General features: G+C 40.5%; 1 protein-coding gene across 2 annotated transcripts in view; it reads right to left on the bottom strand.

Moving 5' to 3' along the window:
* The window catches only part of LOC111568924 (steroid hormone receptor ERR2-like), a 56,190-nt gene that overhangs the window by 27,932 nt on the left and 2,025 nt on the right, over nucleotides 1-26,233 (bottom strand). For both annotated transcript variants that reach the window (XM_055016171.1, XM_023270800.3), the window contains exons 2-3: nucleotides 17,991-18,406; nucleotides 8,959-9,075 (exon numbers count right to left, since the gene is read on the bottom strand). In XM_055016171.1, the coding sequence (XP_054872146.1) occupies nucleotides 8,959-9,075; nucleotides 17,991-18,406 (533 nt within the window). The remainder of the gene's footprint in view (nucleotides 1-8,958; nucleotides 9,076-17,990; nucleotides 18,407-26,233) is intronic.

Genomic DNA, 26,233 nt, shown 5'->3' with positions numbered 1-26,233 from the left:
CATTCGATACAGAAGAAGCTCCGGAGAGAACAGATTCTATCACACAAGCGTGTCTTATGCGGTCAGATTGTGTGTTGCTACATGAACATGTGTGCGTCTGTGTGTGTGTGTGTGTGTGTGTGTGTGTGTGTGTGTGTGTGTGTGTGTGTGTGTGTGTGTGTGTGTGTCTCGCACAACTATTTTCAGCCCCTCACCTGTCAGAGGCGCTTCTTTCTAGAGAATGTGTCAGAATTGGCTGGCTGGCTAACGCTGCCAAAGGGAGATTAGGAGCTCCCTATTTTAGCTGGGAAAAATCAGAGGGATGCAGCCCCCTCCTCCTCCTGCACGGCCGCTCGCCCTCCACAAAGCGCCGGTGCTTTGCCCTTCCACAGCTACCTCTGAAGGCCGAGCCCGCGAGCCCGCGGCCGGCTAAAAGGCATCGGGCGGCTTTTGTGTAACCGCACAGAGTCTGGGTGGGCTGCAGAGGGGAAGGAAAAAAAATGTGTGCGAGGACGCTGCTCCACCTGCTCTAAACCCCCGATGGGCCGACAAGACAAAGCTGGAGTTGTTCTGCCGCAACCCGCTCACACTGGCATCGCCCTCTTCATCACACTTTTCATAAATCTGAGTCAGCGTGTCCACCAGGTGTATTAGTGTGTGTTACACGGCCGCAACAACCACAAACGCGGCTGTAATCGAAAACATCTGCAAGGCTGGAGAGCGGCCGGGTCGATTCAGGATCCCCCCGGTGTATTACGTCCGTTTTGTGGCGTTTGCACAAATTGTTCAGGAGCAAAAACAAAACTAAGCGTGCACCTCGAGGTCTGATGTCGCTTGTTGTCGGGTGCACATATGACATGTGTGTACACGAATGTGTGATGTGAGGTCAGCACTTCGCCGAATCCCCTCCTTCAGAGGAACACGTGTTCGCCTCCGTGTCTGATCTATCACCTGCCAGACAGTGAGGACAGGCCGGCAAAGAGCCTCTGGGTGGGCGATGACTCTCAGCTGCAGCCTGCCAGCGACTCTGACACCCGAAAACGCAAACAAGGCCTCACACATGTGCTGCTACACAGACAAGTTCGCGGTTGAAGAACAAACCAAGTGGCCAGAAAGGTCAGAGGGCAGAACTAGATCTGCATTTACAGCCCTCAAAGGCGCTCAGTAGAGAGTTTTGGGTATATCTTTATTTTGATGATGTAATCTTATGGTATAGATTGGTTTCTGATCTAAGCCTATTGATTGGGAAGGGACCTGACAGTCTGTGATATTGGATATGGCTTTACTAATCTTTTGTGTATGTGGCTGGAGGAAAATAGGGCTGTAACATTATCCCTGTAGCCACGTTCGCTCGGAGAAAGACTGCTGATCCCTATCTGTGGCCGGGCGAGGGCGAGACAGCGGTGTAGGTTGCCAAAATACTCTGGCAGCTTGTATTCATCCACCACATTACAGCGGTGGCAGAAAATCCCCCCACGAGCAAAGAATACGCCACAGAAACACTAAACCAACATCAAATCCTCAAACAGGAACTTCTAAAGAGCAAAGACTTATTCGGATTGTCAAAATTGTTCATTCATTTCAGAAATTTGCTACGTCTCCAGGGTCGTGTGCTTCTGTTTCAATGCTTTTTTAAACATGCTAATTTGTTAACGTGATGATGCGTTCAATGACCTATGGAGATTTTAGCTCCAGCTCTAAAATCACAAGAAGAGAAAAAGTACATTCTTCAGCAGAGAAGAACAAAAGCAGCCCTCAAAAGACAACCTCAAAAATGTTAATTCAGTCCAGAAAATTCTTGCATCATTTAACACCACACAGTAATGCTATGGGGTATTAGCACTGCTATTAGCTGCGAGCAGCGACTCCTGGCACCAGTGACTGACACCATACCTTCCGCGAGTTGTAATTACGTGAGAGTTTTTCCATTGGATCCATGACCTTTTATCGGCCTCAGCTGGTCATTTAAGGGGTCACTGAGCGAAGATGGCTTCCTCAGACAGCTGCTGCCATTCAGCCACCTCATCCAGGTGTGACACAGCAGGAAACAACACTGTGATTTCCTACTAAGCTCTGCACTCATAAACATAATTTATAACGCACTATGGAGTTATAGGAGGTATACGATACATATTTAAGGGTAAAATTCGTGTTTCCTCTGAGCTAAATTATGCCGAGCAGCTTTTTCAGCAGATTTGTTAGCATCTATGTCGTACTCCAAACACACCTGAAGCCTCCAAGCAGCACTGAAGAAGAGCAGTCAGCTGATTCGTGGCAGGTGGTGCACAGAGGAGGGGTTTTCCCCACCCACCGATGGTGCTGAAAACCCTGGCAGCTGGTACTTTATAATTCAGGCCGGCATGCTCGGCACGAGGTAGAGAAATATCAGATATGTTCAGAACAACTGATCACAACATCAAGTTCTGACGGCGTCTTCAGCACTTCTGAGGACACTGCGGCGCTGTAAAGCTACAGCTGTGGGTTGTGGTGAGCGTGCGAAGTTCTTATTGTACGAAGGAATAACTGCACAGTGTTCATATTTTGGTCAATTTGTATATGCTAAGAGCAGGAGAACAGGATTAAAATGCAGGCCCCAAAAAATATTTGGACACTGAAGCCACATTGATGAATTTTATTGCATTAGTTAACAAAATGTCAGCGTTGATGGGTTTAGTTTTAAAGAACATAGAAGACTTAAGTATCAAAATCGGTGTAAGTGGAAAAATAATATTTGGAGATGGGACACAAACATCAGTCTACTGAAAGTCCAGCAACTTATTCCACCTCTTCAACATTCTTATGAGCTTAATCTGACACCAGTGACTTTAATGAAACTGTAGTATATGACAACGGGTTCATAATTCAAGCTAAATATTCCACAAAAATAACTTTGAACATTAAAACAATCAATATACAGTTGAAAATAGAGACAAGATGATTCTGTACACCCCTTACTGGATTCACTAGTGCTCGCAGTTAGTTTTTTTTAATATTAATTTGCATTTATTACACTGGTGCATCAAAACACTGATACTTCTGCTGTATCTCTATGACAGGGGTGTCAAACATACAGACCTAAATTTGTAAAACCATAAATTTTAAATAATTTCTTGATCTTGATTAGTTGTTTTGATCATAAAGTAAAATACTAGATTGTTCAGTTCCAGATACCTGTGACTAAATGTTTTGTGTCTCTGTGATCTGTAAGTTGTAATGTGTAAATGATAAACAGAGGCAAAATACTGTTGACATTTTACTTATTTTTCCTAAGAAATTTCAGGTTGTTCATAATGTTTTGCAAAAAGAGTTCATTAAATGTGAACATTTTCAGAATGTACTTTTTTTTTCACTAAAACAAAAGGTAAAAATTAGGTTATTGTGCTCTGATTTTACTGGTCCGGCCCACTTCGGATCAAATGTGGCCCACGAACTAAAATGACTTTGACGCTCCTGCTATAGGAGATTTAGGTGGCGGCCTTAGGAAGGCTAACCTCAGACTTTGATTTTCTTCAATATATCCCAATGACTGCCTCACATTTGTTGCTGGAGGGATTATTTTTTGGATTTCTTTAGGTTTGTTTTATTTTGTAGATCGGATTTGCGTATAAAATACAACTCCATGTACGTTCTTTTGCAAATTTAATCCTTCTTATCTTTTTCTTATAATCACAAATTATGAAAGGTTTCACTGTATAACTTGTTTTTAATTATTGTTGTTGATTTTTATGCCTTTGTAAAGAGTTCCTTGAAAGGCGCTTTAAATAAAATGTATTATTATTATTACTATTATAAGTCTCCATCTGTACATATATCTAATGATCCCATTTTTATTAGCATTTGAGCTAACAGTGCTAACAGTCATTGATCTGTGAGGTGATTCTTGATGCTGTTTCTCACCTGGTTTTCAAGATTTTACTCACAACTATGTCAACCTGCTGCTGGTATTTCTTAATCTACCTTCTATTCCCAGTCATGAGTCCCTTACGTTTGAATTTGTTGACAATATACTCAACTGTGGAGGAGTTTATGCCGATCTGAGGAATAAAGTGATCATCTTTGCACTTGCATTTAACTGACTAGCAGCTGCTTGATATTTGCTAATTGTGGTTTTCCAGGCATCAGACAGCAGTTTTAGGAAATAACCTTAAGAAACCTTGTGGTAGTTCAACAGCTTTGTCATACTACACGAGGTGATGATTCCTTTTCCATGACCAGCCCTTATCCACTTGTTATGTGGTGATCTCATAGCAGGAAGTAGGGCAGGCCTCCGTCCCCCCAACTGATTCCACAATCAAAGTCCCGTCTAAGTCTGCAAGAGGCCACGCTGCAGCACTACGCCATGATTAAATGTCCCTTTTCCTTTTAATTGAATGCCATCACTTCCAGAGAATCACCTACTGTGTCACGAATCGCGACGCTGCATCACCCTCGCCCCGGCCGTCCACATCAGCGGCTTAGCTCGACTCTCCGCAGACGACACCCCGCTATTTTTCCTTTAAGCACGCGCTAATAGTCTCAGCTTTATTTCTGAGGCAATTTTTCCCCCCTTTCTGGCTCAGAGTCAAAGGCTCGGTGTGAATTATTTGGGCCGGGATGAAGACATCAGGAAGTGTGTATAAATAGTGCCGTAACACCAACACAATGGAAGGTCCTCCAGCCCAAGACGAACAAACACAGCGACATCGTACCAGTGGAAGCGAACTGAGAGCCTGACATACAATCTGGTGTTACCAGCACAGTTAACTGCTGCTGGCAGAACATAACAAAACTGTATGACGATGGGTTTATTTTAGGAAACATGTAACTGTTTTGCCGCTAAGTGGAGCCTGTAAACAAATTCCTGAGATGCTCTTTTTATATCAGGATATACAGTATATCATACAATCACAGTGCGGATGGCAGCAGGCTGAGCTCCAGAACTCGATCCGGTATGTTTAGTCTGGGACAGAACGTTGGAGGCTATTTAGTGGAGTCTCAGGCTGTTTCTATTCTGTGGAGGGATGTTAATGATATCAGAGCTCTAATAATTTCCCATCGGAAATAAAACACAGACACGACTTTGACGATATTAATTGTCAACTAAACTTCTGAGTGTTGAGTTAATGGTTTTTCATTTAATTTCTTTCTATAGATCCTTCAGTATTGTCTATATAGCTGTCTGTAAAATAATAAAATGTATGTACATATAAAATAGCTACATTTCAATGCTTCTTTTATTTAATCCTGAACCAGAAAACCTTCCAGTGGGTTTGAAAGGAGTCTTATCTTTTAAAAAAAAACAATCAAATAACGCCAAGAACTATAAAAACAGAAACATTCTTTGGACTTTCTGAGCAAAACATACGTAATTCACACTTGAATTTGTTTTGTGGCTCTTATCCAGGTTATTTCCTTCTTGTTTTTGTTGTATCTACTCTCAGATGTACGTCACTTTGGACAAAAGTGTCTGTTAAATGAAATTGTAGAATTGTTGAATAACCACAAACTCTCATCAATTTGCCATTGCTGACAGCGTGCACAAGATATTTCAAAAGATCAGTATTATTCTCCTGTGCATCTGGTTTACCGCGGTACAAACATTATCACTCCGCCAAGGAATGAGGCAAAGTTATGTGATGATCAGTGTTGGTCTGTCTGTCTGTCTGTCTGTCTGTTAGCAACATTACTCAAAGACGGACCAACGGATTTGGATGAAATTTTCAGGGAAGGTAAGAAATGAAACAAGGACCAAGTGATTAGATTTTAGCAGTGATGCGGCTTATAGTCTGGATCCACAAATTTATTAAGATTTCTGTATCATTGCGAGATAGCAGCATGGCGTCACTGTAAAGCCTGTTTTATGCTTTCCGCATTTGCGAGGTCCGTGCGGCTACATGCAGAAAAATTGCATTATTTTAGCAGCCACACCCCCTCAAGCGGCCGTTGTCACGCAGAAAATTTCCGCACCGTGCATCTCCACATTTTTCTAACTATGCGGACAGAGCCACGCGTAAAAACATGGCAGAGGACCAGGACCTACTCGTAGCTGAAGTCGAAGTAGAAGTAGAAATACATGCACTTATTTGATTCATCACACAGAGATCACCGTGGTAACCGTGTCATGAACAATTCATGATGTGAAATTAAAACTAACTGCTGAAATGCTTTTATACAGTAAAATGCCATGTTGTAAGTGGTGTAAACAATGGCAAACTTTTTCTACTCTAGTACTAGAGTAGACCAGGTAGACATTTGTTCGCGATACACTGCCCCCTGCAGTTTGGGAGCAGACGCTGCACAGAGTATTAATGTACCCATGTTCTCTCGCGCAGATTTCCAAGTATAACCCAGACTTAACTATGACAACAAGTGAACACTACGTCAGCTGCCTGCTGATGATCACATGATTGTGATCCTACTACAAATCCACAGCTGTAGACTTATCAGGACTTATCCATCAGAAATCATACAAGGAACAATTGATTAAATTGTGGAGGTGTTTCTGCGCTCCATCAATTCCTGCCACCTGCTACATATTTAGGTCTCGTGATTTGGTATCCATACATAACATACACATGCTTAACACATGCCTGTGCTCAGTGCAAGGTCATTTTGTTTGTGGGTACATCTATATTAAATGCTCACATTCTATGTTTAATAACTAATAAACAAATGCTGCATTTCTTTAAAAAAATGCTGCATTTCTGATAATGCCATACAGGGGAATGAACAGCCTTGGAGGAGTACTGTACTCTGAGTGCTTTTCTTGTTGCTAATTTCGTGGTCACACAAAGAAATGTTTCTCAGGAACATTTTTAAGGTTTGTCTGTCCCAAAAAGGTGCAGTGAAGCCCCAATTGAGCACACTAGGTTTTGATAATTCTCTCCACGTCTACAGTATGTAAAAAAGCACAGACTTTATGCATGAGTGTAGACGAGTTCTTCTAGGTAAACACACAAATGCAAATCAAAAAAAAAGCCCTCTCTTCCCGTGGTTAAAAAAAATCTATCGGCTAGATTTTCCCTCTGTTGTCCCAGGGGCAACAGGGGCTGGAGGAAAAACAACACGTGCAGGAAGTGAGGTGGGATGTTCGGAAAGCATTTAGTGGATCAATACGGCAGGCAGGAGAGGGGAAGGCAGACAGACAGACAGACAGACAGAGGGGGAGAGAGAGACACCCAGAGCCCAGGGGGAGAGGGGAGTCTCGGGGGAACAGCCTGTGCTTTTCAAGAGTACTGTTACACATCTCGCTCGGTCGTCGTAAGAACATCCAGCTCAGCAGCTTTTCCCACCCGGCTGAGTTAAACACCCGGAGGCTCAGCGGCGTGAGGAGAGGTAAGTAAGGTGATGTCACCGGTGTCTCCCCGAGGCCTCCGCCGGCTTTAATATCCGACCGCTGAACCACAGTCGGACTCAAGAGAGAGGGGCTTTTTTTATTTCACCTGAACAAGTGTCAGCTCCTGTGTTAAAACCTTGGACTATTAGCAAACACACTGCTATTTAGGATAACAGAAAATCCTTAAAACACCCAGAGGAGAGCTTAATTCTTTAAATAATAACAAACCTAAATATCAGAGCCAGAAAAATTCCACTTTAGGATCTGATTTTGAAAGGAAGAATGGATTTTCTTTGCAGCGTTTGTTGTCATTTTCTCAACAAAGATGCTTAAAATGTCGCTAACAATTACAGCTGTGCTCATAAGTTTACATACCGTGGCAAAATCTGGGATATTTTTTTTTTTCAAACCTTTACAGGATTTTTTCAATTTTCCTTTGTTAATCAAATTAAAGATTATCTTTTATTGGCTCTTTATAGCTTTTCTTTGTTTTTTTTTTAAATTAAAGACTAATTTCCCTTTAAAATATATGAATACTCACCAAAAAAGAATAAAAAATAACATGACACGAACTTGTGCCGCTGTCCACATCAGGTCCTTTAGAGGCATGATGTTTCCTACCTTATCCTATTCCAACTTTAAAAAAAAGAAATAAATCATCAGAGGAAAGCTTAATTCTATAACAAACCTAAAAATCAGAACCAGACAAATTCCGCTTTAGGATCTGATTTCGGAAAGAATAATCGATTTTCTTTCTTTCGTTTGACGTCATTTTCTCGACAAAGCTATTTAAAATATCACTAATAATTTATATACCCTGACAAAATTTCTGAAATATATATATATATATTTTTTTTTTTTAGAAAATATGTTTGATCATGGAAAGTGTTGTCAGCACCATGTGACATGTTTTGTGAAATCTAAGCAGTCGTCACCGTTGTACAATATAATACATTTTTTCAGTACTTGAAAGAAATGTTCTTATGATAAAATAACTACAGACGGTAATCAGGTCTCTGAAATAAACATTTTGTGTGAGTAACGTGACAGCGAGGAGCTGATTAAGCACATATATATGAAAATGCACCTCTTTTGTCTGTTTTTATCCTTTATCTAAACTTTTCTTTTGGACTTAATCTGTTTTCAAAAGTACAGTTGTGTTCATAAATTGTGAAATATTGTCCATTTTGCTTTTTAGAAAATATGTTTGACCATAAAAACTTTTCTTTCATTTAAGGTTAGTGGTCGGACAAGTTTATTTATTGTCAAGCAGTTGTATTTGCTCTGATCATTCATGTTTTCATTAAAGACTGGTACATGTTTTATAAAATCTGTCACGATATGTAAACTTATGAACTGTATTTCAATTATCAGTAGTTTTATCTATAAAACTGCACAAAATAATGACAGCTAATTGTTCGAAATGCCGCTTTATCTAAAAACCCAAATACGCTGATTGATATAATATAGAAAAAAGAGCAACTGTTTACACTGGAAAGGCCAAAATATGAAAATATTCATCAAAAAGTCTAAAATCAATATGATGCTGAACTCGTTATTTGTTTCAGCAGCGGATCTCACAAACTGTACCTGAGGTGAAATAAATAATGATTCCGACACAAGGAACAGAAATGAGAAGATGAAAAAGAAGAATCTGCGCTCACCTTCTTTCAACATGCCGACTTTAAGACATTTCATGAAGCGGCAGGCCTGGCAGGACTTTCGTCTCCTCTTGGTGATCTCGCACTCGTTGGTGGCCGGACAGCTGTACTCGATATTCCCTGCAGGAGGTTCAAAAATACATTCATTACACTGGGATCAGCAATAAGGAAAACGTTTAAATCGGGAATGATTGCACAGAAAAGGACAATAAAAGACCCAACAACACGTGGGTGTGTGCGTGAACACCTCCACACCTGTCCCAAGGTGACCCGCTGTGACTCCCCTGAAGGAGAGGAGGCTTTAGTGGCGTTTTGATGGGACATGTAAAAAGAAGCTCCCTCGCCCCGGAGTCCCACTCCCATTTTGATTCGCAGATAAATTAGCTTCATTAATGCAGAGCGTCCTCTCCGCGATGCTCACCGCGACCCTTCCAGCCCATCCTTCTTCACCTAGAGGATGATGGGAAAGCTGCCCTCCCTCAGCAACAGGAGGCGACGGATGCAGCCGAGCACTCTGCATAATGTTCTCCAGTAAAGACCAGGACGGGACCATCCAGAGCCTCCATTCGTATTTTTATTTATTTATTTGATAGGGACAGTGCACATTATTGAACGTCTATTTAGACAGCAATACGGGTAAATATGGCGGATTATAGCAACAATGCTAACTTACATCCGCAGTCCCTAAAAAAACCATAACAGTGAAACACAGGACAATAGGTCACAATAAAAGGACACTACAAAAAATACGCAAAGAAGTTAAGGGTCAATGGTCACAAGACTGGTAGACTTTCAGCCACTGTTTAAGGTGAGTTTTGAAGCTTCATAGCATAGGACACCTCCTTACAGTGAGTGAAGACTTCCAGATCCTACCGACCTTCACAGAAGAAGCATTTTGTCCGAAGGCTGTTTTTCTGGGTGAGAGTCACAGTCCTAAAGGAAAGGAAACTGCTGCTGTGAGCCCTATCATGTGGCAACGCTCGATGTATTATTCAGGTCTGTCTTGATGGTTGTTTCAGTTTATTTCCTGTGCAACTTAATCACCCGGGTCCAAAAACAGCCAGAAATGCAGACATATTGAGTCTGCTCCATCCATCCATTATCTATTCACCGTTTAATCCTCATTAGGGTCATGAGGGGGCTGGAGTCTATCCCAGCTGACTGAGGGTGAAGGTAGGGGACACCTGGACACTGTCACCAGTTTATCACGGGACTACATATAGAGACAAACAATCACACTCACATTCACACCTATGGAGAATTTGGAATCACCAATTAACCTGAGGATGTTGTTGGACTGTGAGAGGAAGCTGGAGAACTTGGAGTAAACCCACCCATGCCCAGGGAGAACATGGAAACTCCATGCAGAAAGATCCTGGGAAGGTGGGGACGTGGGGACGCAAGGCAAAAGTGGGAACCACCACGTCACTGTGCAGCACATTTTCTCACCAGTCTCATTTTTATTTTATTTCATATTTATTTAACCAGGTTAGTCCCAGTGAGATCAGAGATCAGAGGCCTGACCAAGAGGGCAGCAGCATCATCACATTAACCCTACAGAGCCCAGTGTAGCGCCAGCGATACGATTGCATATTCATTTTTGATTAGCGGTAGATTTGAAACCAGATAAGATAGATCGATCATTCTTTTTGCATATAAAGTCTGGGGAGTTAGACTAACATGTCACACATTCACCAGGTCTCAGAGCGCTTTTTCACTGCAGCGATGGGTTTGTAAAAATACACAATAAGCACACATAACAAAAAATATTAATAAACGAGACCACAGGATGTAGTTTAACTTTTTTTTTTTTTTTTTTTTAAACAAATCTCAGGGACAGAGTTATGCAATTTCTGTAGTTTGAAATATATGTGAAAAAAACCAAAACAATTTAAAATTTCTTTTAGTTTTATTGCACTTTTAAGCAATTTATTGGAGTAGTTCAGACATAAGTCAATACATATTATTAAAACTTGGGAAATAAGGGTTGTATTGATGTAAAGCAAATAAAAATACTACAAAAAATTGCACTACAGTGTAAAAATGCAAGAATATGTCCTGGCAGACATGCACAATGGTAGGTCTTAAAGGGCTATGAACAGTAAACAGCAGATAAAATTAACAACATTAATACTTGCACGCAGACAAGGTGGACTGTCATGATTTCACCAGAGCTTTAAACTCATTCAGTGTAACAAGGGCTTGAAGTTGAAGTTGAGATTGTAATTTATTCCAAGCATTAGGTGCCGACAACCTAAAGGCTTTCTTTCCCTGTTTAGATTGTACTTTGGGGACGACAAATTGCAGAGTATCCATTGTAACTTCCATGTTTCCTTGTTAAAAGACAAAACAAATACAAAGGAATAATACCCAGAATGGTTCTGTAAATAAACACAAGCTGATGACTGAGACGTCAGGCCCTTAAAGACGTCCAGTTAACTTTAGAATAGAGTACACAGTGGTGAGTAAGGGGACCACATTTGATAAAGAATCTCAGCGCCCCCTGGTACACACTATCCAGCATGCTAAGACAATTAGCAGAAGCCTCCATATACAGCATATCCCCACAGTCAATAACAGCTACAAAGCTCGTTTCTGCCAATTTCTGTTTCACACCGAAAATAGCTTTTGTCCGAATCGTAACATCAAAAGATGACCCGGAGAATCTGACAACAAATCCCGCTCATATCCCATGATTTAATGTTCAACCAAAGCCCCGTAAGTCCACAGATATATTAATGGCACCTAAAAACAGCAAACCAGGTGTTGTCTGCTGCAGATCTGCCAGAGCTAACCTACCCCCACCCCTCCACCCCGCCTCAGCAACACACACAACCCCCTGTTGGTCAAGGAGAAGGTGCCAACATTTGTCAGGATCCCTGGCATTGATGGTGCCAGCAGGGTCACATGCACAGTTAGGGGCCCGGGGCACCACGCCAGGACGTTGGCAGAGGCTGCTGCTGGATTCGGGGTAGGTAAAGTCTGTTAAACTGAGAGGCATTAGCGGAGGGAAAATAAAGTACTCTGCAGCGCCCGTGTGCAGAGGCGCATGCTGTGCACCGACTCTATACGGTGTGCAGCACGTACTGGATAATAACGCTCTTATTTCATCTGTAAATACTAATTCTGAACACTTTTTTGGAATATGAAATATGAAATTGTACACGCAGTGACCATCAAAGTATAAAAAACATGATTTTTGATTATTTTTGGTGCGACAGTGAGATTTTTAAAAGCACAAAATACACATTAGTGGCTCTATTTTTATTGTTTTATCTGACACACACACAGTTGTGCTCATAAGTTTATATACCCTGGTAGAAAGTGTGAAATATGTACCACTCTTTAATGAAAACATGAGCGATCAGAGCAAATACAACTGCACGACAATTAATTTTTTTTTGTCTGACTACTAATCCTAAATGAAAGACAAGTTTCTCCATGATCAAACATATTTTCTAAAAAAAATGACTACATTTCATGAATTTTGCCAGGGTATGTAAAATTATGAGCACAACTGTATATCCACTATAAACATCTATTTACCAGCATGTGAATAAAAAGTATCAGCGGAGTGACCCAGAAAATATCGTCAGACCTGGTTTCCCAGAAACATAACTGTCAATTAGATAATTTTTTAATACTTCTGTTGTCCAACAGCAGCAACAAAAACAACTGTAAAGTGTGTTGTAGAATAAAACCAACTACAGTTGTGCTCATAAATTTATATACACTGGGACAATTTGTAAAATATGTACCATTCTTTTATGAAAACATGAACAATCAGAGCAAATGCAACTAGAAAAGTACTCAGAGAGCGCAGTACTCCGCCAAGGCTGTTCATTCCCCATATGGCATTGTCAAAAATGCAGCAGTTATTGATGATCAGAAATCACAGCAGCATAGAACGTGTCTATTTAATAAAGATGTATCCACAAACAAAATGACCTTGCACTGAGCACAGGCGTGTGTTATGCATGTGCACGTTATGTACAGATACCGAATCACGTGACCAAAATATGTAGCAGGCGGTGGGAATTAATGGGACTCAGAAACAACGCCACAATTTAATCAGTTGTTCCTTGTATGATTTCTGACAGATAAGTCCCGATAACTCCGCAGTGATTGATCTGTAGTAGGATCACAATCATGTGATCGTCAGCAGGCAGCTGACGTAATGTTCATTGTTGTCATAGTTACAGTGACATCTTGCTAGGGTATGTAAACTTATGAGCACTTTGTCATGTAATTGTCAGAGACTGTAAAAACGACATACTGCACATAACAGACTGTGTATTCATATCCATTCAATACGATTAAACTTGCAGCACTTTTGCTGTGTTTTTTATAAGCAGAAATGCTGCAACATGCATCCTGAAACGTCCTTTTCACAAAAACCTTCTTTTACAGATTCCATGCTTGAATAACAAAACAAGTTAATATTCCAGCTGACTCACTAATATCTGCTATTTGTTGTAATGTTGTTAAAACTCTCTGTTTATAGTACTCTTCTCTTTTTCCAGCGTTCACTGTTTGAAATGTATCCACTGTATTTCTGTTTACACATTTTTACTTATGAGCAGCACTACAGTACGCGTCGGTGTGAAACTACCTGTTCTGTCAATGATGACGCAAAATAAAGATGATTCATGGATGCCTGACGTCTCAATTTACTGCTCACTAAAGGACAAACTACTGAGTGTCTGTTATATAGGTTGCCTGCTGACTTTTCATTAGTCAGAGTCTATTTTTGTGAGGTTTCTGTTGTGAAAGAGTGAATGGAAAATGGGCACAAATAGAATTTTCATAGAAGTTTCATCATAGTTTTTTAACACTGCACACAGCTGCAGAGACTAGAATATTGATTTTTTGTCAACTATTCAATTAATCACTTGAAGTAACTGATTTGAGTAATTTTTTAAAGGAGAAAAATGGCTAATTCTCTGATTCCAGCGTCTTAAATTTGAACATTTTCTGGTTTCGTAACTTCTTTATGAGAACAAACTGAAGATTTCTCTGTTGTGGACAGATCAAGACACTTAAGGACATCGTCTTTGGCTTTTTGGAAACACAGATCGACATTTTTCACCATTTTTGTGACATTTTACAGACCAAACAACTAACATTTTCTGGTTTGTTCACTCCTTTATGAAAGTAAACTGAAGATTTCTGGGTTGTGGACCAATAAAAATGTTTAAGGAACGTCATCTTTGGCTTTTTGGAAACACAGATCGACATTTTTCACCATTTTTGTGACATTTTATAGACCAAACAACTAACATTTGCTGGTTCCTTTACTCCTTTATGACAATAAACTTAAGATTTCTTGGCTGTGGACAGATAAAGACACTTAAGGACGTCATCTTTGGCTTTGGGAAACACTGATTGATGCTTGTTTTTACAATTTTTGACATTTTACAAACCAAACAACTTGTATATTTATTAGCAATGAAAATAATTGCTGGTTACCTTTAATCCATAATTAAAAATAATCTAATAAAGCGGGTTAATAGAGGGGGATAGTTTTTACCTGGATGGATTAAAAACAGTGAGTGTGTGTTGGTGGGTGGGGGGTCCACAACAGACTCAAATTGCCTCCCTCTAAAAGCTTGCTGTCGGCGTACCCTCTTAGTTAATCAGGTCTCGTGTCCACCTTTATTCCTCAAAGGACATTTCAACCACTCTAATATCCTTCCTTAACCTCTCTTATTTTCCCTCTAAATTTTGATATATTATTATGCCATGCTATTATCCACGCACTCATCTCCACTCAGGCTGGACCTCTCCTTGTCCTCCTCCTCTACCGAGGCCGGGACCCCCCTTCCTGATTACCATTCCATTAAAGTGGCTTCTCCTTTCTGTGAATGACCACGTCCCCCCGTCCCTCTGCCTTTATTTAGAGGACTCCTCAGCGTCCCCCTGCCTATCTGCTCCCCGTCCTCCGTTATTGCCCCTGACAACACGTGCCTGAGCTTCTAATTGGCCTCCATCTCCCCCCCTCGGGTGTGGGCTTGAGAGGCCCTGGGGCAGGGAACAGATCCACACCTCCCCACCCTCCTTCTTGACTTTCTCCCAATGAAATGCCTGGTTCTTAATTACAGTCACCCAACGCTGATTGTTATTGACTGAAACTCCCGCGGCTCAGGACGAATAACGGACAGATTAAGCTCATTACAGGCCTGTCCTCCACGAAGGCGGGCGAGAGGGACACGAAAGGAAGAAGGAGAAGAAGAAAAACCAGAAGAAGAAGAAGAAAAAGCAGAAGGATCTTGGCAGACAACGCAAAGTCTCACATGAGCATTATTTACAGTGTGGACTGAGACTCATACATGAGTGATTTGATCTAAACTAATATTCAAGATATGGAAAAAAATGTTGTCAAAATGACATTTAAACCACATATAATTTGAGGGGGTTAAAAGCAGATTGGTCTAACCCAACAAAAAATCTGAGTTTTCTATCATTTCTGTAATATTTTCTAGACTTCTAGACGTCTAGACTTTAGTAGCAAAGTGGTCTAACCCACAACCCAAATATAGCGTTACAGTGGAATGTTAGAGCATTCTTGAAAACACAAAACTTTGAATTAATTTTGCTCAAAAACTACAGAAAGTGGGTTAGACCAGTCTGCTTCCAAACCCTTACTGTCCATATACAATATTTCACAAGTTTTGCCAGAGTATGTACACCTATGAGCACAACTGCATGTTTATTCAATCAGTATTATAATGACAATGATTCTATTATGGCTTTTGCCGACCACCAATAAATCTACACTACTGTTCAAAAGTTTGGGGTCACCCAGACAATCTCATGTTTTCCATGAAAACTCACACTTTTATTCATGTACTAACATAACTGCACAAGGGTTTTATAATCATCAATTAGCCTTTCAACACCATTAGCTAACACAATGTAGCATTAGAACACAGGAGTGATGGTTGCTGGAAATGTTCCTCTGTACCTCTATGGAGATATTCCATTAAAAATCAGCTGTTTCCAGCTAGAATAGTCATTTACCACATTAACAATGTCTACACTGGATTTCTGATTAATTCAATGTATCTTCATGGAAAAAAACTGCTTTTCTTTCAAAAACAAGGACATTTCGAAGCGACCCCAAACTTTTGAACTGTAGTGTGAAGAGGTGAATTAGGAGGACACTTTGATGATCCAGAGAGGTTTGAAAATTTCCAAATTTGCCTGACTCTGTGCATCCAGACACAAATGCTGCAAATAAACAAAAAAAAAAAACTCCCCACCAAAATCTGCATCTCACTATGTGGCGTATTACCTCTGTCCAAGTGATTATTCTGGAGTTGATCCCACACATGGCAGAGTCAATGCCAGATGTATGAATCACATGTAAAGACATAAAAAAAAATCACAACCCAGAGCAGATTTAAAGTCTGGGCCTAATGCCTGCTGCAGACACTCGTAATCACTACGCCGCATTAGTCCCATAAGCAGCACCGAGGAACATGTGGTGAACATGACAATGAAATATATCTGGTCGACGTGCGCTTCTGTCAGTCACAAGCACGATGGTGAAGTAATAAAATGTGTTCAAAATCATCATGGAAAAGTTGCACTCTTGTATTGTGATAAGTGCAACGGTAGACCTGCTGTTTTCAGGATAGTGTTGAGTGACTTGCACCTGTTTTGTTGTGTTGCTACTTATATTCTAGTTTTTACTGTGCTGCTGTTACCTGAGATCTTGATTTATAAGTTACTCTCCAGATTAAAATTATGAAAATATACTATTGAAGGCATTCCACAACAAGCAGAAAGAAGAGTTTTCCAGCAAAAATATCATTTTGTTTGGTTATGGGGTCTCCTGCTTTGATCTCCCATGTAAATCTATTAGATGTTTATTTCATTTTTAATAATTGATGCATCAAGAGGCATACTCATCTGGCATTTCACAAAAGATTCAAACATGTTTTTGTGTGTTTTAACTTTGTTTTTTCTTCATTCTTCTTTCAATAATCAGTTCACAACCACTCCGATTCATTTCTTTTAGTGGAGGCACGAATCGCACAATGAAAAAATTTAATTGTACATAACGTAGTTAAAATTATCTCTCTTTCGAGCAGCTACAACAGTAAAACGCTGTTTATGCCTCAATGTATCAGTAAAAACATGGGTCATATACAACAGTACAGTGGAGACTTTTGGTACTTTAAGTATATTTTAGCTAAAAATATTTCTATACTTTTACTAACACTACTGTTAAAAGCTTGGGGTGACCAGGCAATTTCATGTTTTCCATGAAAACTCACATTTTTATTCATGTGCTAACATAATTGCACAAAGGTTTTCTATTCATCAATTAACCTTTCAACAGCATTAGCTAACACAATGTAGCATTAGAACACAGGAGTGATGGTTGCTGGAAATGTTCCTCTGTACCCCTATGGAGATATTCCATTAAAAATCAGCTGTTTCCAGCTAGAATAGTCATTTACCACATTAACAATGTCTAGACTGGATTTATCATTCATTTAATGTTATCTCCATTGAAAAAAAAAGTTTTTCTTTCAAAAATAAGGACATTAAAGAAACCCCAAACTTTTCTACGGTAGTGTATGTAAGCAGGATTTTGATTTTTGATTCATAATTGAGTATTTTTAGATTGTCGTATTGGTACTTTTACTTCAAGCTGGAGTAAGCAGTATTTTTTCATGTCCATTTGACCTTACAGCTCAAGAGGAAGCTACACTTCTGCACTTCCACTCATTTCCATTTTTTTAGGTTTTAAGAAATGAAGCCATGCGGAACTTTAGCTGTTCGGATGATGTGGCATAAAAAGCATCAGTGAGAATAGATTGTGGTGGCACAGTGGGTTCAAAGGTGGATCTTCACTTGGGAATATGAAGTTTGATTTCTGTCTACTGCAGTTTTAAGCAATCTGTCCCTTATTGGGTTAAACATTTTGTCTTCCACCACCTAGGAACCGACAGAGAATTTCAGTTTTACAGAAAGAGATCAGCTCAGGTGAACCAGTGAAAGTTGAAAGGGAACGCGGGACATACCTTGTATCGTCCTCTTGAAAAAGGCTTTGCAGGCCTCACAGGAGGCCACCCCGTAGTGGTACCCTGATGCAATGTCGCCGCACACCAGGCAGAGCCTCTTGGGAATGGCGTTGAGCATGTACTCGCACTTGATCGGCGAGTCGTCCGCCATGCCGCCGGAGCACTCCTCGTAGCGGCGTAAGCAGGCGTTGCCGCCTCCGAGCATGCCTGGGTTGAACATGGGCGGGGAGTCCAGGACGTGTGAGCGTCCACTGCCGCCGTTAATGTAGCCGCCGCTGGCGTCGGAGTTGCCGCTGGGACTGTGGTGGCTGCCGGTGTCGACGAGCGAGGAGGATGGACTGGAAGGCTCGGTTTTGACGTAAGAACCACAGCTAGAGGATAAGTGCCGATCCTCAGAGGGCATTCTGGTTAGCAACCTGGACAGAAACACACAGGAGAAGAGCTGCAGTCAGTTTTCATGCTAAATTTATGATACAGTCAGAACTGGTGACAAAATTCTCCATGGGATTTGTTTGGTCTCCAGATTGTTGGTTGTTTCTTGTGAACTGAGAAGAAACAGTTTTCTTGGCTAACAACAAATAAACATCTTCAAAATGATCAGAGAAGCTTCCTCATCATTGATCATACAATCTTTGCATTGAAGGATACAAAAACTAACAGAAAAGGCTTTCAAACGGTAATCTTTTTTTTTTTTTTTAAACGTCCCCCTGATTTTCTAGAGAATTAAACAACCTTGGACAAAAGCAAAAAACTGCAGTATCAACGAAATTACCACCACTAATGTACCCGAAGGTTGCTTTCTACCACGACCGCCAATCATCCCGTGACAAATTCATCACCCGGTTCATCTGAGTTTGATAGATTGCGTTACGGACACAACCATTAATGTGCCGGAATGCCAAGTGATATACTGCTGTAGCTTTATTCCTCTCAGGCAAAATGGTAACTAACGACCATGTCAACAGATGCCCCATACATCTTGCAAACAATGCCCACAATTGGTCGGCTGCCAGAAGTAAATGAATGAATGAAACTTCAGAAGGCTGTTAATGGACGAAGAGAGGTGTTACACTCAGCATATGGAGGATCATGGGTAAAACGTGACCCAATCAATAGTCCCGGTTATTTTGCCAGTGGACGGTGCCGGGTTACACTTAGCTGAGGGAGAGGCACTGACCTGGGATTAAGTTCCTTATTCCAAAATTTTCATCATAAACATTGCAAAGGTAGGATTACACACAAAACATTAAAAAAAAAAAAAAAACTGAACAAATCCAGAGAGACTGTTTGTATTTCTGCAGGTCTTGCAAAAAAAAAAAAACCCTACTTCTTGGTGTCACATTATATTGCAGAGCTTAAATAGGACACAGAACTCTTTATTTGCCATATTAAATTTTCCAATAAATTATGCATTTTGCTTAATAATGACCAACAACAACAACTACTCTTTAAAGTACGCCAATAAAACGGAGTCAAAAGGAAATCTTCATACCACTTCATTAAATGCAGTGCAATGTATATATGTAAAAAACATCTATTTTACTGATTTTGATAAGATTTTTAAGTTTCAAACACACATCTTAATGTTAATAATTGCATCAACTTAATATTGGGTGCAGTTTTTCAAAACTGAATTCGAGTTGAGGTTCAGTGATGAAATTGGCTTGATAACTTCATTTTTCTTAACACGCCCAGCAGATTTCTGATAGTTTAGACTGGTAATTAGGAATATAACTCCTTTAACTCAGTGTAGCATATCGGCTGAACATAATTTAGTTGGAAGTTATCTTTACTTAAAAGGATAAATGCAAACTGTTGAGTCAATTTCTTGGGGTTTTTTTTTTTTTTTTTTTTTTTTTTTGCTGAGCCCAAACAGGATTTTTTAGAGTGTAGTGCAGTCTGTGTATGTGGCTCTACTGGAAGTACATTCAGTAATATTCTCTCTAACGAAGCATGAAATGAGGCCCGGGACTGCTGGCTCTGTCTGTCACAGTTGGAGTTGATCTTACACAACTTCAGCCCGACATTCTTATGAGTCGTAAATATTGTGTGAGAGTCGTGGAAAGCCATGTTAAGAATGTCTGAAACCAACAGAAAGCTAATGCCGGTTAAACTCCTCCCAACGCTGCCCTCTTATTTTTGAGATTTCGTGTTGAGGTTGGGGATGTTTTTCCCCTCTTTTGCATAAGTGTTTCTGTAAAGCCAGGAAGCCATGAGGCGCTGATGACATGAAACCTCTCTTTTAACTGCTAACGGGTAGTGGGAGGAAGGAGGGAGGAGGAGGAGGAGGAGGAGGAGATCGCCTCCACCCCTGGGCCCAGATCAGATCTATTGATCCTCTGCTTCCTTCCTGTTCCAGATGAGGCATGAAAAAATAAACCCTCCTCTTACGGATCCCAGACATTCCTTATGCATTTTTAATCAGTCAAGACTGTTAACATAGTGCGAGATGGAGAGATACAACATTATGTTGGTCTTCATTCTGAGGCTAATGTGGTTTAGGAGAGATTCACGTTAAATCTTGTTAGCAATCAGCACCTATAGTCGATTGGACGCTGTATTTTCTCCCATCTGAGGGAATTGGAAAGAGCGGCGTGGTAACAGTTAATACATCATCGCAGCCAGAGAGAGGGATTCCCTACGGGACGGTACATTGTGGCATATGTAAAAAGTAGTTCATTCCACACTTAGCACACCGCAACGCTGGGGAGATGTTTTTTGTTAGGTTTTAATGGAAATTTCTAATGGGTCCTTTCAAATCTGTCGAAATGAAATAATGGCATGAGCCACCAATTCATGCCGACAGAAATAGCTTCATAGTTTCATAATTTGGTTTCCCCCCCTCTTGGTATGAAGAGAGTTTGCTCCTCAACCTGTCCCCGCAACACACACTCCAAACACAAACACACACACACACACACACACACACACCGCACGTCATTTCTAATGGGGCAGTGTTTGCTCCGCCGTGCAGAAAAATGGTACAAACCGAGCAGACAAGCAAGACTCATCAGACAGACGTGAAGGTCACCTGCCTTCTCTGTTGTGCTGCTCAGAGAGGCCCAGACGGTCCCACAACGGACGCCTCGGAGCAGCAGATGCACAGGTTTCAGCCTGTCCACCAAACTGAGCACAAACTACAGAATGTGGTGCACGATCAGGATAAGTGACTGCTGCTTTTTAAAAATTATTATTATTAGTGTGGAGCTGAATAGTGACGGGTGCGAAAACGGCCCAACAGAGCAGCTTAAAATCTCAAATGCTTGCATGTGCATGTGTGTATTCTGGCATCCCTCCTCTGGCTGGCAGCGCTGCAGATCCCCAGCTTCCCCACATAAATCCCGAATCCATCCACCTCTTCTGCGTGAAATATGTTTTCGAGCCCAGCACAATAAATTTACACCCGCGGCGGTAAAGAAAAATAAAAATACATTCAAAACAATTCTCCGGAGTGACCTCACGCCGTCCTTGTCTGGAGCGAAGAAGTCAAACGCGGTGTTTTCCCACTGAAGGGAAATATTATGGTTAAGCTTGGGGTTAAGCTTGTAGCGACGAGCGCAGCGTAAATCACGGTGCTGAACACACAGTCAAACATGGAGGCATGGAAGGACAGAGGCAAGGAGCCATGCATGAAATTAGTTCATTAATCTTTCTATGATAGGCTGTCCTTGTTTGGGGCAAACTCTATCAGCTTTAAACTGAGTGGCCCTTCCTGCTTGACACATACATTACGCTGTTAGTCGGTAGCCGGGGTGTCTGGGAAACGAATGGTCATGCGACTGGGAAAATGGGCGAGCCGTGTCATCCCAGCGTTAAGTAGGAACAACAACATGTGGGCAACGTGGCACAAATGAAGGTCAGCGAAAAGGTGTTCTTACATTCAAACGCTGCTGCAAATAATAGAGCTTGTAAGGCACTTCCTGTTAATTTCAATTTAAAATATGCACAATATCGCGTTCGGTTTTCTGCTCCGACCTCGTAGTTTCAGTTAACGCACCTCAGTTTACATTTAAAATTTGATTTATTACCTGTGAAACTCACATTGTATTGTAATATAGTATCTTAGATGTTTTTAATGTCCCAGAACCAAGCTTTGAAAATAAAAAAATGCTGTTTTGCCTCTAAATTAATGAACAGTCAATCTTAATTTTTCCTTTCATTATGATGTTGTTTCTTGTGTAATTTAGATTCTGTTGCACCAGTTGCGCTTTTCCATGTTTCATCCAACTCCAACAGAAATATTCAGTCTTCAAAAATAAAGTCATCCATTAATCCACTGCTTATTTTTCTTCATTAGCCACTTAATTGCCTAAAAGATCTAAAAAAATAAGTAAAAACTGCCGTCGTACGTCTTCGTGTGTCATTTAGAAAAACAAGGAAACCATGACAAGCACTAAAATAACGACTAAAGCTATTATCTATTATAAGCTTTTCATTCTTGATGAGCCAAAGTTCACATCCTGTGGTTTATTTATCAGATTTCTGCAGCAATTATTAACAATGATTGGTCCAACTAAAGAGCTGAAGAAGAGCATGGGATGCGGCTGAAAGCTCTAGAGGTAAAACGGTGCGATGAGTCTAGCAGAGACGGAGAATGAAGCTTTTTTTTGGCTAAACCTCTACTTTGAAGTTACCACTAATGAAGCTGCAGCTCTGAGTTTATGCTGCATACGTGCACTTTGTTTCTGTCACACACACACACACACACACACACAAACGCGCACCGTGCACGCCGAACTTCCAGCATATGGCCTCTTCAATGTCACTGCCACGAGGAGAGATTGCATAGATTTCCCACATGGATGATGTCTCCTTACCTGGAGTATCAACCCCCATCTACATACACATCCACCACCACCTCTAGGAAATTGCTCTCTCTGCAAAGTCAAACACACCCCTAACTGCCTTTTAAAAAGAGACAGAAGAAGGAGGTTACGGCGGGGCGGCGGTGGCGGTGGAGGGGGAGAAGAGAATAAACGAGCAGAGACTTAAGCCGTCATTGGGAATCAGAGGAGGACTCATGAGGGACAGTTACGATATTGATTTCATAAATAAACAGAGATGGCCATCGATCCTAATGTTATTTTGCATTTCAATTACTGCCCAGAAACATAACCTTCAAATGTCTGCTTCTCCACAGTAATAACGTCCACTGATAATCACGAGCGAGCCTTGTTCGGCACAAATTGGCTTTTCTCTCACCCACCCACCGCCGCCACCACTCTCTCTACTTTTTTTTTTCCCTTTTTTTCCAAATGTGTAAATGACACAACTTTGCATTTGCCTAATGGTATTAGGGCATGGGCTGAATTTCAAGTGAGACTCAAGCTGATACAGTAAGCGCTCCGGTCAATTGACACAATGCAAATTAACGTGGTGAAGAGGAATTAAGTTCACAATGTGAGACCTGGTGGAGCTACGATGAGGCCCATTAAATTAAACATGCTGGCTGACCCACACTCCATGATTAGACGCACTGCTTCTACTGTGTGTGTGTTAATTTCATTAGATCAATAAAACAAACTCCTTCTAAGAAGTCCTCTCTGCTGCTCAGCACTGAAAGGCACATTCATGTTTTGATTGAACAGCGGCTGCAAAAAAAAAAAAAAGAAAGAAAAAAGAAAAAGTGTCCATCTACATCCTCATGAATTCCGAGTCCTTGACAGGCTGCCTAAAGGATACATCTACATCAAGGGGGGTCATGACATGTAATGAAGTTATTTCTCCTCTCATGCTGTCACACAGAACCAACAGAGCCGGACTGTTTCCTCGCCATTAATAACCGTCATGAGAAAATACAGCGGCGAGGTTGGATGTTTATAATTGATTTTGATCGCTGGCGATTTGTCCTCAACTCCATGAAAACTCAAAGTAAACAGAAAGTTGGATGGAGGCAGAATGTGTGCAGCTACCACCTGCTCCCTCCATCCATCAGTGGATTCATCTGAGTGCAAAACTTTGCACATTTTCATACATTTTGCAACAGAAAGGCGTCTGTTTACATGGCAGCAAACTTTATCTGCTCTTTAACGCCACTAAACTGACTCCGCAACATAGTTTTCACATTTTCCAGTCATGTTTCCAACCATAAAACTACTGACAAATGCACAGAAGTGGCACTAAGACCAAAATTTGTCAAGAATATATTAAAAACAATCTTGTAAAGCTGTTTCCAAATACTACATTTACTTCGAAAACACCCCTTGTCACTACACTGTAGTGTATTGTTATTATTAATGCGGTTTTTATGATGCCTGTTTCCTCGCTATATGTCACTAAGATCCATTGCAGCAGGTGAACACGTCCAGTTTCTGCACATTTGTGGCGCCTGAATTCACCGTCCGCTGCCCTGCAGCGATAAGCAACCGCAGGAATATTTCACGCTCAGGGTTCAAATATTCTACTTATGTATTATTTTCTTGCTCGCATGTTTATCTATATGTGCAGCTAATTAGTTCCCCCGAAAAAGAGGCTAAAAAAAAAACAGTTTTTAAGGGCTTTTATCTATTATTTTTTTTTAGATTTAAATATCACTGACTAAACGTTCCTCAGATCCACTGTGCATCTGTGAGCGGGTAATAAATGCACATGCATGATAAGATGATGTGTTTCTCTTAACAGACACAGTCAGGTGTTTCCATGTATGGCACCTGCTAAAATTAGATCCTAGGTCAGTGTGCGATTCTTTGGTCCGATCTGTGTGTGTGTGTGTGTGTGCGCACGTGTGTTTATATGTTGTTTGCTTTGTGAAGGGCATCCGTAGGAACAGCAGGTGGAACGAGAAGAAAAAAAACACAACGGATGTTATTTATTAGAGCAAGCTGTAAACTTTAAGGGATGCTGACTGATAAAACTCTTGTGGTTATTCGAGTTCGAATGTCAGGTTTGAACTGTTTCAAATTTAAAACAAAAGGAAAGTAAATCAGCTATTTTCACGCTGAAGCTGTAAAAGTCTATTCAGGGTTTTGTTTCTTCACTTGACCTAAAAATAAGAATAAATGACTGGAGTTCATGAAGCTTTATTCTGTTAAACTTTTCTTACAAGATTTGTTGTAACAACTGTATTTTTGAGAGCACTGAATTTTAGGATTGTTGGCTTTTTAAAGTTATACATATATGTGTTCTTTAATTTTGAATACAAAACGTAATGAGAAAAATTGCTGCTTTGGAACTGTACTTTGGCAAGTTTTGATTCTTCTTTTTCAGAGGTTCCCTGCCACATGTAATGTCACAGTTTCCCCACCTTATTTTGGTTCAATTTCTTTATGGATTTTACAAGAAATGGAATACTTCCTATACTTCTCAGAGCCACTTGAAGCGTCAGACAAATCATTTCTGACACTTCTGAGTTTATTTTCCTGTAAGCTTCAGTGTTGTGAGCAATGATGTAATTGTAAATGTACATGTGGTGCATTTATTACAAGACCAATTTTTACAATATGTTAGAATAATAGGTGATAAGTTCATGAAGGGTTATTCTATTAAACTTTTATGATGAGACCTATTGTAACAATAGCACTTTTGATTTAGATGAATTATAATTAGATTCACCAAAAACGGTCCTGATGTGGAGATTTTTATCAAGGGAAAATCATGACATGTAAGTGATATAGTTAATTCGGTTTGTCTACATGAGCATTTCAGTAGAAAGTGGCGTAACAGTAGAACGGTCAGACCTTTCACCTCGAGCCAACGGCTTGAATGTTGGGCCTGAAGTCATTCCCCGAGTCCATACCTAGCTAAGCTCAGCTTTATGTAAGACTACATTTGCAGATTTCCAGCATGCAAATACAAAAGAAAATACAGTACACTTCCTAACAGTAGGATCACATATAAAATCACTGGTGAGGGTGCACTTCTACTGAGGAAAGGGTGGGAATTTCCTACCATTTAATGTCATGAAATGCTTGTTTTATTCATCAGGTTTGCTTTCCTTTCAGAAAATACAATCAGTGTAGTGAGTTTAATTTACTGCCGGAGAAAATGAAGCCTTAATCCCAAGAAGTATTCAGTTTTACAGCTCTACGTAGAGTTTTAGTTTGTAAAACATTTGCACAAGAACGATTTGAGAGCTTCAGTACATTTATATATTCACACACTGTATACGTGTTCAGGTGTGAAGCGCAGCCGCCAAAACACACGTGTATATTTTCAGTGCCTTCATATATGCAGATAGCAGAACACACACACACACACACACACACACACACACACACACACACACACACTGTACACACTAAAGC

The sequence above is a fragment of the Amphiprion ocellaris genome, chromosome 12 (genome assembly GCF_022539595.1).
Source record: "Amphiprion ocellaris isolate individual 3 ecotype Okinawa chromosome 12, ASM2253959v1, whole genome shotgun sequence".
NCBI classification, from domain to species: Eukaryota; Metazoa; Chordata; class Actinopteri; family Pomacentridae; genus Amphiprion; species Amphiprion ocellaris.
This window is presented reverse-complemented; position numbering and strand designations above follow the sequence as displayed.